At 36.9% G+C, this 16,993-nt stretch overlaps 1 protein-coding gene across 1 annotated transcript in view; it reads right to left on the bottom strand.

Moving 5' to 3' along the window:
- FANCC (Fanconi anemia, complementation group C) overlaps nt 1–16,993 on the bottom strand; it is a 61,846-nt gene that overhangs the window by 22,732 nt on the left and 22,121 nt on the right. Inside the window, exons 4-6 of the mRNA XM_009998067.1 lie at nt 3,450–3,569; nt 2,596–2,660; nt 1,333–1,497 (exon numbers count right to left, since the gene is read on the bottom strand). Of these exons, the coding sequence (XP_009996369.1) occupies nt 1,333–1,497; nt 2,596–2,660; nt 3,450–3,569 (350 nt within the window). The remainder of the gene's footprint in view (nt 1–1,332; nt 1,498–2,595; nt 2,661–3,449; nt 3,570–16,993) is intronic.

Raw genomic sequence — 16,993 nt, forward strand, 5'->3', positions numbered from 1 at the left:
TGTGTCTTGGTCCTGAACAAATTCAAGTTTAAAAAGTCTAATATTAGGCATGAGAGTACAGGCAAAATAAAGGTACTGATAAGAAAGAAAAATATCAGCAGAAAGGAAGATCTAACACCATTTTAGGATCTATTTTCAACACACCTATTTTACCATACATTCATTTAAATACCAGCTTTCCAAATTTTTATTTCCATTGAAAAAAACTTATTTTTTCCATTCAAAACTATGTAACAGCTTAATTTAAAAGAGCACATCTGTAGATAAGAAACACATTGAAGTACATGGAATTTAAACATTGTAAAGCTGTGCTCTATTTCAATATGCTGTTTAATTAAGTATCACTATGAAAGCACATATGCCCATCAGTAAATTAAGAATTACGGGAGATTATTTAGTTTTGCCACAATCCTCTTTTTTCTTTTTTTTTTTCTGGTAGCATGGCAGGTATTATTGCACCAGAAAAAGAAATCTAATAAGCTTGCTTAGAGCTGTTCCAACTCTGAGATTTAAAAAAACATATAGGAAGTAAACTGTACGTATTATCCTTCTGCAACTGAGCTTGCAGATAGTCCCCTAGCACGGTGCTGAATTCCATGGAGCACTCCAAATTACAGTACTTAGTAACCCTGTTTCCTGGAGCAGGCTTCACCAGTGTTCAGAAGGAAAAAAAGTGTTCAGAACACAGTGACAGAGCTGGGAAACACAGAATTCAGTTGTTAAAGTGGGAGAAAAAATACAAGCACACTCCTGTTAAGATCACCTGAGGCTGAGTGACAGGCCAGAACTATACCATGCAAAGCACATGTGGGCCTAAATCTGCTCTCAGGGAAACTATACGCTTTTGTCCAGGGCACTTCAAGAGTCACTTATTCAAGAGCCACATGAACTGCATTATTTTTGCTCACTGTGCTAAAAAACAGCTCGAAAGTTAAACAAAGGGACGTTTGTTTCAGTCAGAAGAGTATTTTATGACCATCTGAAAGATTCACACTCACAATTTGTATCCCGGCAATTTAAAATTCTGCTTTTGCCGGCAATCTGAGCTCTGCTATTCAAATGCAAGAGAAATATCTTACTAGATACTACCTAATGAGTTTCAACAAGAGCAAGTGCAGAGTCCTGCACCTGGGAAGGAACAACAAAATGTACCAGTACAGGCAATGAGGTGATTTGGTAGAGAGCAGCTCTGTGGAGAAAGGCCTTCCCGTCTCTAACATTCTGTGATTCAGTGATAGTGTATTTAGCATACAAATCCAGAGAAAAGCCATCTAATTGCATGAATAATCTTTATGAAAAGAGCACAAAAATCATACAGACAATACTACTTACTTTAAAAAGGCCTCGTTCACAGCCTCCAGAAACTCTGAACTAAGAACTTCTTCTGATGTACCTCCATGGTAAAGAAGGAGAGTTTCCAGCAATGGAGTTAGATCAGGCAAAGTAACGAGAGGGAGACAGAAAAGGGACACAGCATTCACACGACTGGCTGAAACTCTGAGGGAAAAGTAAATACAGTTCATATTTCAGAAAAGTCAATATTTTAATTTCTAAACCGATACGGTAAAAGAAGATAAATTTATTGCAGAAGGTTAAAGGTAAGAAATGCATAATTATTAGCATCTGATAGTCTGGATTGAAGATTGGGCCAGAGAGCAGCCCACCCTTCCCACCCAGTTTATCAAACTTTCATCCACAGAAAACCAGGCCAAAGAAGCAGTTAAAAGGTAGTACTTGGGTACATTTAAAATAGTTGTATATGAATGTGCAGTATTGCCACAATACCGTTTGGTACCAGACGAAGGAATTAATGGAAGGAAAATGAGCGGTTTTTTAAAATAAGCATGGACAAATTTTATCATTAATTACAAGTGCAAAGTAACTACTATTCTGTCACATTAAACTATCACTCACACAAATAGGGGGGGAAAAAATTGAACTTGTTTTGCTTTCTCTTATATTAACTGTCAGTTAACTTCGGTGATAAAGTTGCATATAGCAGCCAACATTAAGATCATGAAGTTCATGAGGTTCAAAAAGGCCAAGTGCAAGGTCCTGCACTTGGGTCACGGCAATCCACAGTATCAAAACAGGCTGGAGACAAAGGGATTGAGAGTCTCTTTGTCAGGAATAACTTGGGGATATTGATAGATGAAAAATTGGACATAAACTGGCAATGTTTTAAGTTGAAAGAGAGTAGATTTAGATAAGATATAAGGAAGAAATTCTTCACTGTGAGGGTTGTGAGACACTGGAACAGGTTGCCCAAAAAAGATGTGGATGTCACTTCTCTGGAAGAGTTCAAGGCAAGGTTGGAAGGGGCTTTGAGCAACCTGGTCTAATGGGAGGTGTCCCTGCCCATGCAGGGGGGTTGGACTATTTGAAAATCTCTTCCAACCCAAACCATTCTATGACTCTCAGGTGAAATATAAACTCTTACATGAAGCCCAACTTAACAAGATTCTCCACATATCTACATATATAACCCACAATTTCCAACTGAAGCCTAAGTTGGCTGAGACTGTATGAAGGTCCTCACTGAACTGTAAAGATCCAAACTAAAATATATCAAAATTATGGTTAGGTAACACCTACCTCCCTTGAATGTTAGGTCCATTGAACTGGTTCCCTTTGAGTTCTGTAACTAATGAAAAAATCACCTGTTGAATAAAGTAAAATAAAATAAAAAATAAAATTAAATAGATTTTACAAGCTGCAAATAAGCAGACATTAGTTACATGGTTCTTTGTGTAATTGACATACTGTGGAGGTTAAAAGCTTTCTCAGCTCAGTTTGATTTTTTAATTTTTTAATTATTGGTGCCAAATTAAAGCTGTCTGGATCACCAAATAAACAATGCTGCAAAACGTTTTTTGAACACACATTATATGCCTTCCACTCTTGAATACTGAGAAGCGATTTATTGTAGCTCTGCTTCCCCAAGAGTTGTGGCAAAACTTTAAGAACACTACTAATAATTTTGATGCACATTATCTAATTTAATATATACTATGAAATATTAATCCTACTCTTCTTATATTTTAAATGTAGAAGACACTTTTCTAAGATTTAAGGCTCATCTACCATTTTAAATGCAGCAGTGCATACAGCCAAATAGAAGATTCCAAAAGTTACATTTTAATACACAAAATAACATATAAAATCTAAACTTCATAGGGAAAATAATGATAGAACAGGCATCTTTGTTATAACACAACAGCAACAGGAATTTAGTTTTTATGAACATCTATTACAGTATAATCTAATAAAATTTTTTCTCACTTGTTCAGAGATCTCCCACTTTATTTTTTCCTTAAAATGCTGTAAAAGTATCTGAGGTAAGAAAAGATAAACAAATTTCCATTCATGCCCCTTATAACAATGACAGCTCCATGCTCAGAAACTGTTGATCTAATATTAACAAAATCTCAGTTGGACAAACTACTTACATTTTTAACTAAGTGACAATAATAATCTGCTGACGTGTAGCCAAGAGTTGATATGAATGTACTGGTTTCAGCTTCATTACTTTCACACTCAGAGGAAGAAATGAGGTGGCACAGCAAACTCTGCGAGTAATCAACAGAAGAACAAATCAAAATATTAGGCTACAACAGGCTGTGTAAAAAGAACTGACTGCTATTGAACTACATTTGGGGTAAGATCTTTTGATTGGTTGTGGCCATTTTTACTCCATCAACACAGAACAGCAGCCAGCTCCCATCAACCAAAAGGTAAATGCTGCAGCTGCTACAATCAAACATGGGTTCACACATTACACCATTTCAGTAACTGTGCAATAGCAATGGAGGCCATTTGTGTCAAAACCAGACAGAGGATAGATACGTTTCAGTCTGGTATCCTCTGTACAGCAGTTGTTATGTTGCTACACAGCAAAACCCCACCTGCAGTCTTGATCAGTACCATGATCAAGAAGCGACAGGACAAAGTTAACATTCAGTTTTTCTTCTCGCTCCCTCAAGAGGCTCCAGTATTTTTGACAGGATTCATAATTGGACTCATAATTGAATTTGCTTAATATCCTCATTATCTTGAAAAGATAATGATAAAGTATTAAGTTTGACATTTACTTCTGTACCAATTTCACTGTGGAATGTTTTAAGTCACATTTAATAAAACCTTTAAAATACAACATATAAAAAAATTGAAAGAATCCTTTGATGATAGATTCAGAGTAAAGTCAGATTACCACATTTGATACACTGGTTCTGCAGGGGAGTACAGAGGACTCTGAACACACAATCATAGAATCATACAACCATAGGGGTTGGAAGGGACCCCTGAAGATCTAGTCCAACCCCTCCTGCTGCAGCAGGAACACCCTAGGGCAGATCACACAGGAACACATTCAGACAAGTCTCCAGAGAAGGAGTCTCCTCAACCTCCCTGGGCAGCCTGTTCCAGTGCTCTGTCACCCTCACAGCAAAGAAGTTTTTCCTCCTGTTGAGGTGGAACTTCCTGTGTTGTAACTTGATGCTGTTTCCCCTCATCCTATCACAGGGCACCACTGAAAAGAGACTGGCCCATTCTTGACATCCACCCTTCAGATATTATAGACCTTAATAAGGTCCCCCAGTCTTCTTTTCTCAAAACTAAATAGCCCAAGGTCTCTTTGCCTTTTCTCATATGGTAGATGTTCCAGTCCCTTAATCATCCTTGTAGCCCTACTCTGTTGTTTTACTTTCCCAGTTCTTGAGTGCTATACTAGAGCTCTGCTGTCTTTTGGACAGGTCTATACTCCAGCACCTTTCCAAATGTATTAGTTTATGAAAACTGCTGTGTGATATCATGAGCAGATTTTCACATCCTGCTGCCATAATTGAGCACACGTAGTTTCATGTTTCTTATAAAGTTATCTGCTCTGGCTTTGTGACAAGTTTCTTTCCTTCCTGTCTTTTATTTCTACATGCTGATACAACAGCTACATTCCCTTTCCAGAGCTTCATTTCAGGGCTTTATACAACATTGACACTTAAATTACTAACCAAATTACACTTGGCAGTAAAAGTATAAAAACCTTTGAAATAGAGGGTCAGGATTAGCAAACACTGAAAATACGTTCATTTTAAAAATATGTAATTAAAAGGAAAGTTCAGATGAAAGCCCTATGACTTCCATTGTCTTAGGGGGTCTTGTTCTATGTAGTCTTTTTAAAATAGGAACTGTTGAAAGATTTGAGACTAAAAAAATAAAAATCAGCTAGCTCGTTTTTTGCTTTCAGAAATCTAAACAAAATATTTATGCACACTTTTTTTTAACATCCCTAAGCATGTCCTGCAGAAGTCCTGGAATTAGATATGTTCTATGTTTAACTGATGTGAGACAGAAGATACAATCAGCAAAAGCACACCAGAGGTCTAAGAAAACTCATTACTGTCAATATAATTACAAGCAGTTGGGACTCTATTTATTGTACTTTTGTCTAGGATTAGGTTACTACCTAGCAGACTTAAATGCCTAAATGCCCTTTTCATTCACTGCAAACCGTTTCCTGAAGAGCCTTCAGCAGAAGAAATCGCTGTTTTACCGCCATCTAGTGACTTCCCCAGAAGGGAAGGAAAATGCTGTTACAGAGTAGTAATTTACATGCAACTTTTGCATTCCTAAGAAAAAGACATTAAAAGGTGGATTTTCAAAACGTACAAGCATCTAAAGATGTCAAAAGTGAAGGGTAAAATCCTTTTAAATGGTACAATCTCTAAACACCCCTTAGTAAATTTATTAATATGGAACCATAAATAAATTTATTGCCCTTTGCAACTATTACTGAAGTTAAAATTTATTTTCAGAATACTGTCTAGGGTTCAGACAAGTAGCTCCTATAATAAAGAATGGTTTGAAAAGCAGAATGAAATAAGGGATCAGACTGCAAGTTAAAAACAGAATGAAGAAGGAGTAAACAACAACAAACCTGGGATGCCCATTTTGGTAGAAGGAGAGGGGCTTGAGAAATACCAAGTTTGTTGAAAGTTTGCTGTTTGTTGCTCAGTGAAAGAACTGCAATAAGCTTCACCCATAAGAAGAACGTAAAAATGTCTGAAGAGGATTTGACAGGTTGACATAGAAGCTAATGACAGATAAATGACAAAGCAGCCTAAAATCTCATATATTTACCTGTAACACTACAAAATACATTATCTAATCATCTTGCCTGTAATCAGAATTTCCCTAAGGATAAAACAAGTCAAACGCTCTTAATGTGAAGACTAATTTCAAGAGGACTTTCCCCTATCCTTGTGTAGTAGTCACTGTTAACCAATCAAGAGAGAAAAACAAAAGACAAAATCACTACACACCATCAGAAGTCTGCATATGGCCTGCAACACTTACCTGGGTGTTTTGAGGTGGGGGGTTTTGGGTTGTTTTGTTGCTGTTGTTTTTGTGAGTTTTTTAGTTCACTAGTGTTTAATTTGTTTTTTTCTTTTCTGAGCACCTTACTACATCCATGCTAGAATTTTATGGATCATTGCTTTTTTGGAACATAAAAATCCTCTAAACAGCCAGAAGGGGGCAAGGGGAACACGGAATAAGGAGATACTGCAGTCAAGATGAAAGGAGGCATTAGGTATGCAGGAAAGAAAGGTACTTATTAAAGGTGAAAACCATTTAGTATTCAGCTCTTTCTTATGTATTTCATTTTACAGATGCTACTGCCGGTGCAAAGCCTGAGGCATAACTACATGCAACAAAGATAAGAAACTTGATAACAATAATTTAAATGCTTATCTTGTAAGGGAAGTTCTCCATCTCTCTAGAAAATGTAAGCCCTTTACTGCATATAATTCTGGTTAAGAGACTGGCTAGATGGCTGTGTTCAAAGACTTACAATAGCTCAATGCCCAAGTGGGAAACAGTAATGAGTGGTATCCCTCAAGGGTTTGCTATTTAGCATCTTCACCAATGGGATCAGATTAAGTGGAACAGTGGGATTAAGTACACCCTCAGCATGTTTGCAGCTGACACCAAGCTACGTGTTGCTTGAGAAAATGAAGGGATGGTATTCAAAGAAACCCTGATTGTCTTGAGAAATAGGCCTGTGCAAAGCTCACAAAGTTCAACAAGGTCAAGTGCAAGGTCCTGCATCTGAGTCAGGGCAATTCCCAGATGGGGGAATGAATGGATTGACAGCAGCCCTGCAGAGGACTTGGGGATACTGGCGGATGGAAAACTGGACATGAGCCAGCAATGTGCACTTGTAAGCAGGAAGACAGAGACACTGGCACAGATTGTCCAGAGAAGCTGTGAATGCCCCCTGTCTGGAAGTGCTCAGGGCCAGTTTGGCTGGGTCTCTGAGCAAGCTGGTCTACTGGGAGGTGTCCCTGCCCACGGCACAGGGTTGGACTAGACTGTAGTAGTTGAAAATTCCTTCCAACCCAAACCATTCCATGATTCTATTATCTGTATAAGATGAACAGTTTCTTGGTGGAAAAAAAAAAAAAAAGCTTTCAGCATAATCCTCTTGTAATAGCACACTCTGTGTAAGTACACAAATGGTGTGAAAGGGAAAGTATAATTGCTAGAAATGAAGTTTATGCCTAATAAGCTCCAACTAAAGACAATTATTTTTTCGTATGATTTTTTTCTGCTATTTAGCAGATAAGCTGTGTAAGGCAAAAAACTGTTGCAAGATTCAGTTAGAACATGGAAAGGTAAAACAAGCAAACCATTCCAAGATACACGCTCTAAAGAGACAAACTATGAACAAAAAGATCATCAGGTAATTATTTTCCTTCCTCTTTCATTCTATACATCATTAACTTGATAACTGAAAATACAGTGAAAACCCGGAATGGCTAATTTTTAACCAAATGGCAGTGGAAACAGTTGTTTTTACCTCAAGCTTCAAAGTTCACAATGTTTAAATTCCAGTAGTTCTCAGATATAAAGGGATTATATCAGCAGTTATTTCACATCATACTGCTGAACTTTGGTAGAACCAGCTCTGAGACCTAGTGTCAAACAATTTTTTCTTGTATGTAAGTTTCTCCTTTCGCTTTGGAATCAACTGTTTCAGAAAATACTGTAGAGAAATCTAGGTTTCAGGAGATTGTCTCACAGATGCTATAGAGATATTAAAAACTGGAGAGAAATTCCATTATTGCATCATGAAGCCCCCACAAAGCATTGTGGACGTGAAAAAACCAGAATATTTTATATAGCCATAGTGTGGGTTCCCAGGGTCAGAGAGACCACTGATTTGAGACTTACAGCTTTTAAGGATCAAACCCAGAAGAAAGCATTCAAGAACATGATGGGAAAGTTGCAAATACTAAATATATTACATACATACGGTAATGATTATTTTAGTAATGGATCCTAGCCTATTCCAGCAGAATAGACAATTTCAGATTTATGCACTTGTCAGTTATTCCTGGCAGTAAATCAATTACCTCTCACTGTCTAATCCATTAGTGCCATATTCTACAAGACAGAAAGATGGGTAAATCTGTGGACAAAGTGCTGAAATCAGAATGAAAAATAGCAAGGTGTAATGATTTTGGAAAATGAGCAGTAGTCAAGACTACTGTGATACCAGAAATTATATCTTTATTGTTTCTCTCACCATTGTTTAACTAGGAAGCACGAAGGAAACCACGTTGGTTCTAGTTGCAAGAGAATACATCCATTCCCGTGGCCTTGAATTAAAGTTCTATGACATAGTCTCTTTTGCCCTGAAACTTTTCATAAAGCTCTCACAATGACAAACTTCCTTGAACGATCTTGTCAGTAGTTATATTTTGTTGATGCAATTCATACTGAGAAATATTCTATTTAAGTCAAATTAAAATTCAATGCTACACAGAGGTTTCTAGTACCCTTAACAGACATATAATCCTGGGAGAATTTGCATGAAGACATAAAATCATTTATTTTAGCAGCAAAAACAGTAGTTTGTATCTATCAGGCTTTATAGTGAACGAGGCCTGACTGAACATTTACTTATGTCACTTACAGATTGGCTATAAGGCTGTCCCTTGTTCATTCATTCAGGGAAAGTGGAAGGAAAGAAAATGGTCTTGAAACTAAAGACTTCTGAGCATACAAATGGAGAAAACAAATAATTCTGTTTCCCGGTCACCATCCACCTGTATCTAAAGAGGACTAAGCAAATGAAAAACATTTCCTATATATGTGAGGGACCAGCCCTCAGGACCTATACTTGCTGGAATTCATGTCAAAACCCCATTATAATCCCTGAACAAAGTCTCGTTTGCATCCCACAAGGCCTGCCTGAGAAGATGGAGACAAAACTGATGTCCTGCATATGGCCTAAGGCTGCATGTACAGAGCTTGAGATAAGGATGAGGGGGCGGAGGTCCAGCCGCTCAGGCGTATGAATCGATCAGCCTTACTCATCCTTTCGAAACAAGGAAACTGCCTAAAGAGCAGGGGGCTGCAATGGTGGGCTTGGGGAGCCTTACTGACACTAACTTTCCCCTGGTGGCTGGCCCAACGCTGGATCCCGGACTGGTGATTTTCTATTATCTATCTCTCTAAACTTTTCTTCTCATATTCTCTCTCTCTCTCTCTCCCTTCCTATCATTAAGTAACTCAAGGCCTAACCACGATTTTTTTATCAGGTTATGCAGCTTAGACATATACGTATTGTAATCTTGTGATCTAATTGTCAGCCTTTATGATCATGCAGCCTAACTGATGTATCCGTATTCCTTATTTCCTATAGCTTTAATTAAACCTAATACTTCAATACCAACCTTGAGTGTTGTTTCATCTTAATCTGATCAAGGGATATTGGACAGTTGAGCATTTCCTTGAACCATGATATTTGAATCACGCTCACTGGAAGGGCCAGGTCTGAGACAATGGATGGATCCAGACACACCCAGGCTGATCTCTGAGAAGGAGTTTAGAAAGCAAGGAGGTCTGATCTGAATATCCCTGGGTAGTCCTACTTGGGTCATGACAACATACCATCTTTCAGTTAAACTAAGCCAACTCATTTGATAATCCTCTTTAAATAACAAAGGCTGATTTTCATGTGTTACAAGGGATTTGTTGAGTTACTCCATGAAGTTTGTTTATCAGGGACAACCATCTTTTGAACCACGTGTCTATGAAAGCCTGGAAGTTTTTTTCCTGGAGCAGAATTTGTCCTTCCACTGACATAAGAAGCACAGCACTGGGCAGATACCAACTCAGCTAGCGTTCACAACTCCAAAAAGGGGGAGAAGGTGCTTTAGTTGTTTTATATGGCCTTTACTAAGTAGGGATCCAAAAGCTCTACGGCCTTTTCCCCCTTCTTTCTGTGGTAGGAAGTATACTCCCACTCATGTCAATGGGGAAAAGTACAGAAGACTGAAATAAAGGTGTCTGAAATTAGACACCAACACAGAAACAGCACCTGATTTTTATTACAGGACCACATGGCAAGTTTTATACTAGTAAATGTATTTGTGTAGCAACCACCCTGGAATTTATGACACAGTTTCAAAGACATTCCAGGGCACCCAGATAAACCAATTCATTTCTGGGAACTTCTCAACACACTCTCTCCAAAGTATTTAAGATTCTGAATGTCCTCAGAAGCATATGTGAATCAACAGAGGCAATATATTTTGGAGAGAGGAGACAGATGGTTTTGCTGAGATGAGCCTCTCAAACCTGATACTGATTAGGACTTCCCAGTGACATTATTGAGCTCTTTTTCCAACTTGAATGAGTCAGTCAAAGTGACAGGTAGAGCAGGATGGAACAGAAGGATACATCATTTCTCCTAAACAACATTTCCCTTTAGTATATTCTTGAAATGCAGAGTGCTGTTACTTATTTGAGGACATATCATTAATGACATTTTACTGAAAATTATTATCTATGTGGAGTGGTTGGAATTCACACAACACAGATACCCACAGGTAAATTTCTGAAATCTGGTCAAGTTAACCGATTTATTTCTGACCTTTCCATTTGCTTCAATGGGAATTAGATTTCCTCAGCTCCAAGAAAAAGTAGGTTTAATAAAAAAGCTAAATCTTATTCAGAGAAAGCATTAGAAGTAAGTGCTATTTCCTCTTTCCATTTTATTAGATTTTGGAATTCGTATTTCTTCTATGGGGATTATTGAAATAGTCCGTATGTTAATTTTGTTCTTAGGTGTTCCATGTGGTCATATAGCCCATTGCTTTCAACACAGGTCTAGAAGACAAGAGATCAAATTCTATTTACAACCTAGCTTTAAAAAATACTATGTAATCAATTACAATATTAATGAGGAATTAGATAATACGATTTCCAATCATTATTTTAAAAATAAAAATGCTACACAAAAGGTATTATTTCTTTTTTTTTTTTGCAATTTTGCAAAAGTTTGCAAGTTTGCAATGACAAGGCAGTACACTCATTCCGAGACTCAACACCAACTGTTTATGAAAGCAATTCTGGAGTAGAATGCTGACACAATACCAGTCATACAATTTCCACTCAGTTATCCAATCATTACAAAGTCTGTGACTTCAGAGTTTGCTTACAAGACCTCTTCCTCGCTTGCTGCTTAGTTCCAGGAAGACAGAAAATTAGTTTTCCAGAAACCAAAACAAAAATGTAAAAAAAGTAAGGTAGTAAAGCATCACACAGATTTAAGCATAATGTAGTTTTCAAAGTACTGCTTTAGTCCAATTTTGGTTTTTTGACATTTTATTAAAATCTCAGGGTATAAATTAGGGGAAATAAGATGGAGTATGTTTGTTAACAACTGAATTATTATCAGTAAGTGAGAGTGTATTTTAAAAGCTAGTAAAAATATTTCTTTAATTACTTACCATCGATAACCTAATCAAAGTCTCCACTTTCTGCTTTAAAATTAAACACATTTCAAATAGACAAAGCATTAGACTACACACACATATATTTCAGTGATTAGCTAGTCAAGACAACCTTCCACTTTATCAAATGATGCCTCTTCCAGCAATCACTCAGGGGTTTTGCACAAAGGAATAATTTTAGTTTCCATTTAACTTTAAGAAAGCTTAGAATATTCTTCAGTAGTTCACTGGATCATGGCCAAAGTGCCCAAGTATAGTGTAGGGAAGCATTTTCTTCCTACATTTCTTTCTGACATTTACTGTTAGGAAGTTTTTTTTGTTTCAGCACAGTTTATGGATATATGCATTTATGGGATGGTTTTCATTAGCTAAATTCTATACCAGCACACTAAATGAAATTGTTGGCCACAAGTACACGTTTAGGATTTATTGGAGTGTCTCATTTTTCTTCTTATTCACTTGGAATGACAATCTGACATCTGACCCCATTTAAATCCCCACTGATAACCATGAAAGACGAGTTGATCATAAACAAATTGTTCTGCTAAACACTCCTACAAAGACAAGGGTCTTGCCATTTAAGCATGTGATCAAATTACAGAAAATCTGTGGACAAATTACTAGACTGAGTTAATATTACCTTAGAGTTAAAAAGAATACCCAGGAATATTATTATTCTTTTACAAAACTAATGTTCCCAGATGCACAGATTTCATTGCTTTTCACATATTCCCAGACAGGAAAACAGATTGTATGAAGTTCTCCACACTGTACCTGATGCAACAGAGCCCTTCACTCTGTTCTGTCCTCGAAGCATGTAAGCAGGCTTACCTTCAGTCACTGTTGGCAGTGAAACTGCTCAAATGCTCTTATTAAGGAAAATTTCCTTAATTTTGCTGCAAACATCACAATTGCAAATTGCTACTTTTAAAAAAAAAAAAAAAAAAAAAGCAATAATGCCGAAAATACACAAAAGGACCAGGAGAACCCGCTAGAAAAACTTAACCAAAAGAACCTCAAAAACCCATTCAGAGACACAGGCTTTTTCTTTAGATATTAATGTATACTAGGAACTGCTTATTAAAAAGACTAGGTTCATATGCTACCTGTTTCTTAAAATGGAAGAAAAATGTTACATGCTTGAATACAATTCAAAATTAACCTGATCCTAGTTTCCAAATGATATGTAGGAAAGAAAATCATGGGAAGGGAGGGAAGGGGGAAGCTGCATTGTTGTTCCCTCACCAATTCAAGCTCAGTTAACTTCTGTGAAACTAGTATAGGAAAAATATGTTGCACTACTACTGTGGCTAAGACCACACAACTTTTGAATGGATGAGTTTCAAAGCCTAAGCTCCATCTGCAAATCACTAACAAAACCCTAGGAAACTGTAAGAAACAAGCTAAAGAATTGTGAGACTGGAAAGCTTTGAGTATACTCTTGGCCTCAGACAGGAAAAGCCATTTAAAATTTTCTTCTCTTTTCTTTCTCCTGCCTCTTTAAGAAACACCCACCTAGAAACTGCCATTACTCTTTGTATTACAAAAGGGGAGACTTTTGCTGCTGAAATAAAACACACATTTACACTAACATACAAAAGGAAATTCAATAGCTTTACCAGAGTCAATGGTAATTTTTTTATTTATTTATTTTAAAGCCCTCTGGTTTAGCTGGCCAGAGTGTTAGAATTAATTTCCCTCTTCTCTCCACAATTTTCAAAGGTCAAAATGTGAGTTTTCCACATCCTTCCTTAAATCCACAAAAAAAGAAAACAAAAAGCATAAAACTACAAAACCAAAACCAAATCAAATAAACAATAACAACAACAAAAAATCCCACCAAAAAAAATCGAAACAAAAAAAATAGAAAAAGTGGAAAAGAGGGATGAATAAATTTCAGTTCAGAAACAGTGGATGCATCATAGAATTGTTTCACTGTTAGCTTAAACATGGGAGTTCAGTAGTTTCTAGCAAAAAGTTAATCCCAAACTCAAGCTTTTTTCAATAAATGTACATGGTCAGTGTGACATGTTTATACTTATTGGTACACGTTGAAAATACCCAAAGATCACCCAACCTAGAATGATATTTAGGAGAAATAACTTTTAATCACTTGGTTTTGGATTTCATAAGCATCAAGCTGCTAAAAGTTTAAGGAGAGAAAAAATGTTCACTGCACTTTTTGGCAAAAAAGCACAAAATGCCCCTATAATGGTGATGCAACAACTGCTGGGTCAATTTCTTCTGCTTGTTTGTCAGTAACAAATCATTATTCTTTACTAGAGCCACCTGGCACTACTAAAATGCTCTGACAAAATGTCAGCTGGCTAGCAAATTGTGACACTTGCTGCTAAAGCTCAAGTAGCCTTGCAGGAAAGCAGAATCCTTAGCTCCTCATTTTGCTCTTTGAGATACTTAGCTTTTTTTCACTTTGGCCAAGCAGACAATAAATTATTTATATTCATGTTAGGCTGGCATTGTTAAAGAATTATCAATTTGAAAAAGAAGACAGGTCTGTTTTCCCTTCAAACTTTTAATACTATAATACAACTATTAACCAGATGAATATCGTAATCCTTGCAAATTTGCAGACATTACAAATTCTCTTACATCCTACGAATGCAATTACCTATAGCTAGCTAGAGAAGGTCCAAATCAGCTTAGCAAGTTGATTCAGAAAGGGGTTACTAAGAAGGCTAACAGCTTTGATGTATAATCTTCAATATATTAGAAATTACCAAAAACTCCCTCAGGCTGACCCTCAAAAACTGAAGGAAAAATACACTGTCAGTGAACTCAGTAAAACTTCGAGAAAATAAGCATCAGAAAATGAGTGCTGTGTCTGAAAACACATCTTCATTTTTAAAGGTTCTCTCACTACATTAAAAATAGCTAGCCCTATTCTCTTCTTGTATGAATGCCTCTTAACATCTTCAATTACCCTTCTTTCCTTTATGAATAAACTTGGATTAGAATATATTTTATTGGAATTTCTAAAGATGTTCTATTATCACTGCATCAACTACTTATTCCTCTTTGCTTCACTGGTCAATTCCAGTTTTCGCTACAATCCTCCCTCTCCCACAGCAGTGACCCACACTAACCACACCGAAGAATCTTGCTTTTTAACCTACTAGAGAGACCTGTACATACAGAAGTTTAAGAGGCTGATATGTCACATCTTGAGCAAGTATTGCTGGGAGAAATGGGTTTCTGTGCTGTGTGTACCCAGCGTAGTCACACACACTTCAACAGCTGGTGCAGCTGAACAAATTATTAAACAATGGTTCTGAAATCACTCCATCTCTGGCCCACATTCTGCATATGCACAGGGCATACACACCAAGGACTGAGATAAACACAGCCAGTAGCTCTGAGGAGACCATTTCCTTTTCCAGGTTGGTATTTGGGAAACAAACAAATCACACAAAGGACTGAGAAAATGCCTTTATCACTCATTACTCCCTTGGGAAACACTGCAAAGCAAACAGACTTGATTCTCAAAACTGAATTTCAACCAGTAATTTAGAAGTTGAAAGTTCCCATATCACATAAGGAGTTCATTAAATCATTGAGCTCTAATTAGTGATGTCAGATCTAAAAGTGTGTATGTCTCATTAAACAATTTTAGAAACCTTCTGTTTTGAATCAAAGGAAATTTGACTTTCAGCTATCAACTATCCAATGAAATTTAAGTTTAATTTACATAATTAATTTTACATATGCTTAAATACAATGTAAAAACTCATCTATCAAAATCTATCCTTTCATGCCCATACACTTATATAATAGAATTATGGTATCTGTCCTCACTGCAGGTGATTTATACATACTTCAAAAAGGTCTGTAAGTGCTCAGTAAGTATTTGCATGACACCATTTAAATCTATCCCATGAAATTCAAGATTCCAGATGAGTGTATTTCAGACATTAAGGAGGTGAAACCAGCTTCCAAACCAGCAAACTGGCTGCCAGGTAAAAAAAATTAGAAGTTCTTCTTGAGTAAAAGTGCCTTGCTAATGGCTAGAGTGAAAGCACAACTTTTTAGAAAAAACAATAAAACAACACTGAGCGTTAAAGCAAAAAATTGAAAGAATGAAAATAACAAAGATTAAAGAATTTTTTTAAAGGATTAAACATTATACAGCATTTAATGTAAGTGCAGAGGTTACTTCTTACTGCCAAAAAAACAATTAAACATTCACATATTAAAGTAATATATATTTTAACAGAACAAGTGTCTATATATATTACACTATATATAATTTAATTCAAGCAGAACTGATTTGGTAGGAAACATGACTTGTATGGCTATGGCTATCAGGCACAAGCTGCCAGAATAAGGGAAGAAGGAAAGCTAGTTTCTCAAAATTAAAACCCCCTGAAAGTCTGTGGAATGCTGTTTACATCAGCTCTGTTTTACAACCACCACTGCAGGGAGAAAGGCTTGACTGAAATGTCTGCAGTCCATGGCCACCCACACTATGGGAAGCTCTATGATTAAAGAGATTGCTACATTCTTGTATCTGCCAGCAAAGTCTGCTCCATGCTGTAATTATTATACTTGCAGTTTTGTAATCTACTGCATCTGTTGCAGCAAGTTCCCTTATATTGTCCAACAAGAAAACTATTGAACATGAATAGCAAGTTATTATTGTGCACTGAAGGCTCAAAAGTGGATACTTAAAATACTTCTAAGTTTATTAAAACATTTTGCCTTACAGTATAGCCAGTGCCATAGTTAAAGGAGATCTATCACTGGAACATTCACTTTAACCTATTTATCGAGGTATAGTCTGGCACACCACCCTTTCACCCCATGTCTCTATAATGAAGTAAAAGCTTTAGCCCTTTAAAGAACAAAAACTACACAAAGTGTGAATTAGACATTGTGGGAAACAGTTCTTCCCCACATAAGTCTAAATAAAATGCCTTTTAAGCCAGCAAAGGCCTTCTGCTGATGATATGCAGCTAAGGGACAAAAACCAGGCCTGCTGCTCAAGGACAAATGAAAGCAAAACAACTGTGATACAAGGATAGGACGGGCAACAAGCTATGAATTGACTCTAATAGTTACCACCTTAACTTGATGCTCATGGATGCCAGTTGGCTCTGGACACCAGTATGTTCATGCATTGCAGCAGTGACACTGACTGGACAGGGGGTCACTGGGGTATAAAAGGTGACGGGTTC

This window comes from Chaetura pelagica, unplaced genomic scaffold (genome assembly GCF_000747805.2).
Source record: "Chaetura pelagica isolate M959 unplaced genomic scaffold, ChaPel_1.0 scaffold255, whole genome shotgun sequence".
Classification (NCBI taxonomy): domain Eukaryota; kingdom Metazoa; phylum Chordata; class Aves; order Apodiformes; family Apodidae; genus Chaetura; species Chaetura pelagica.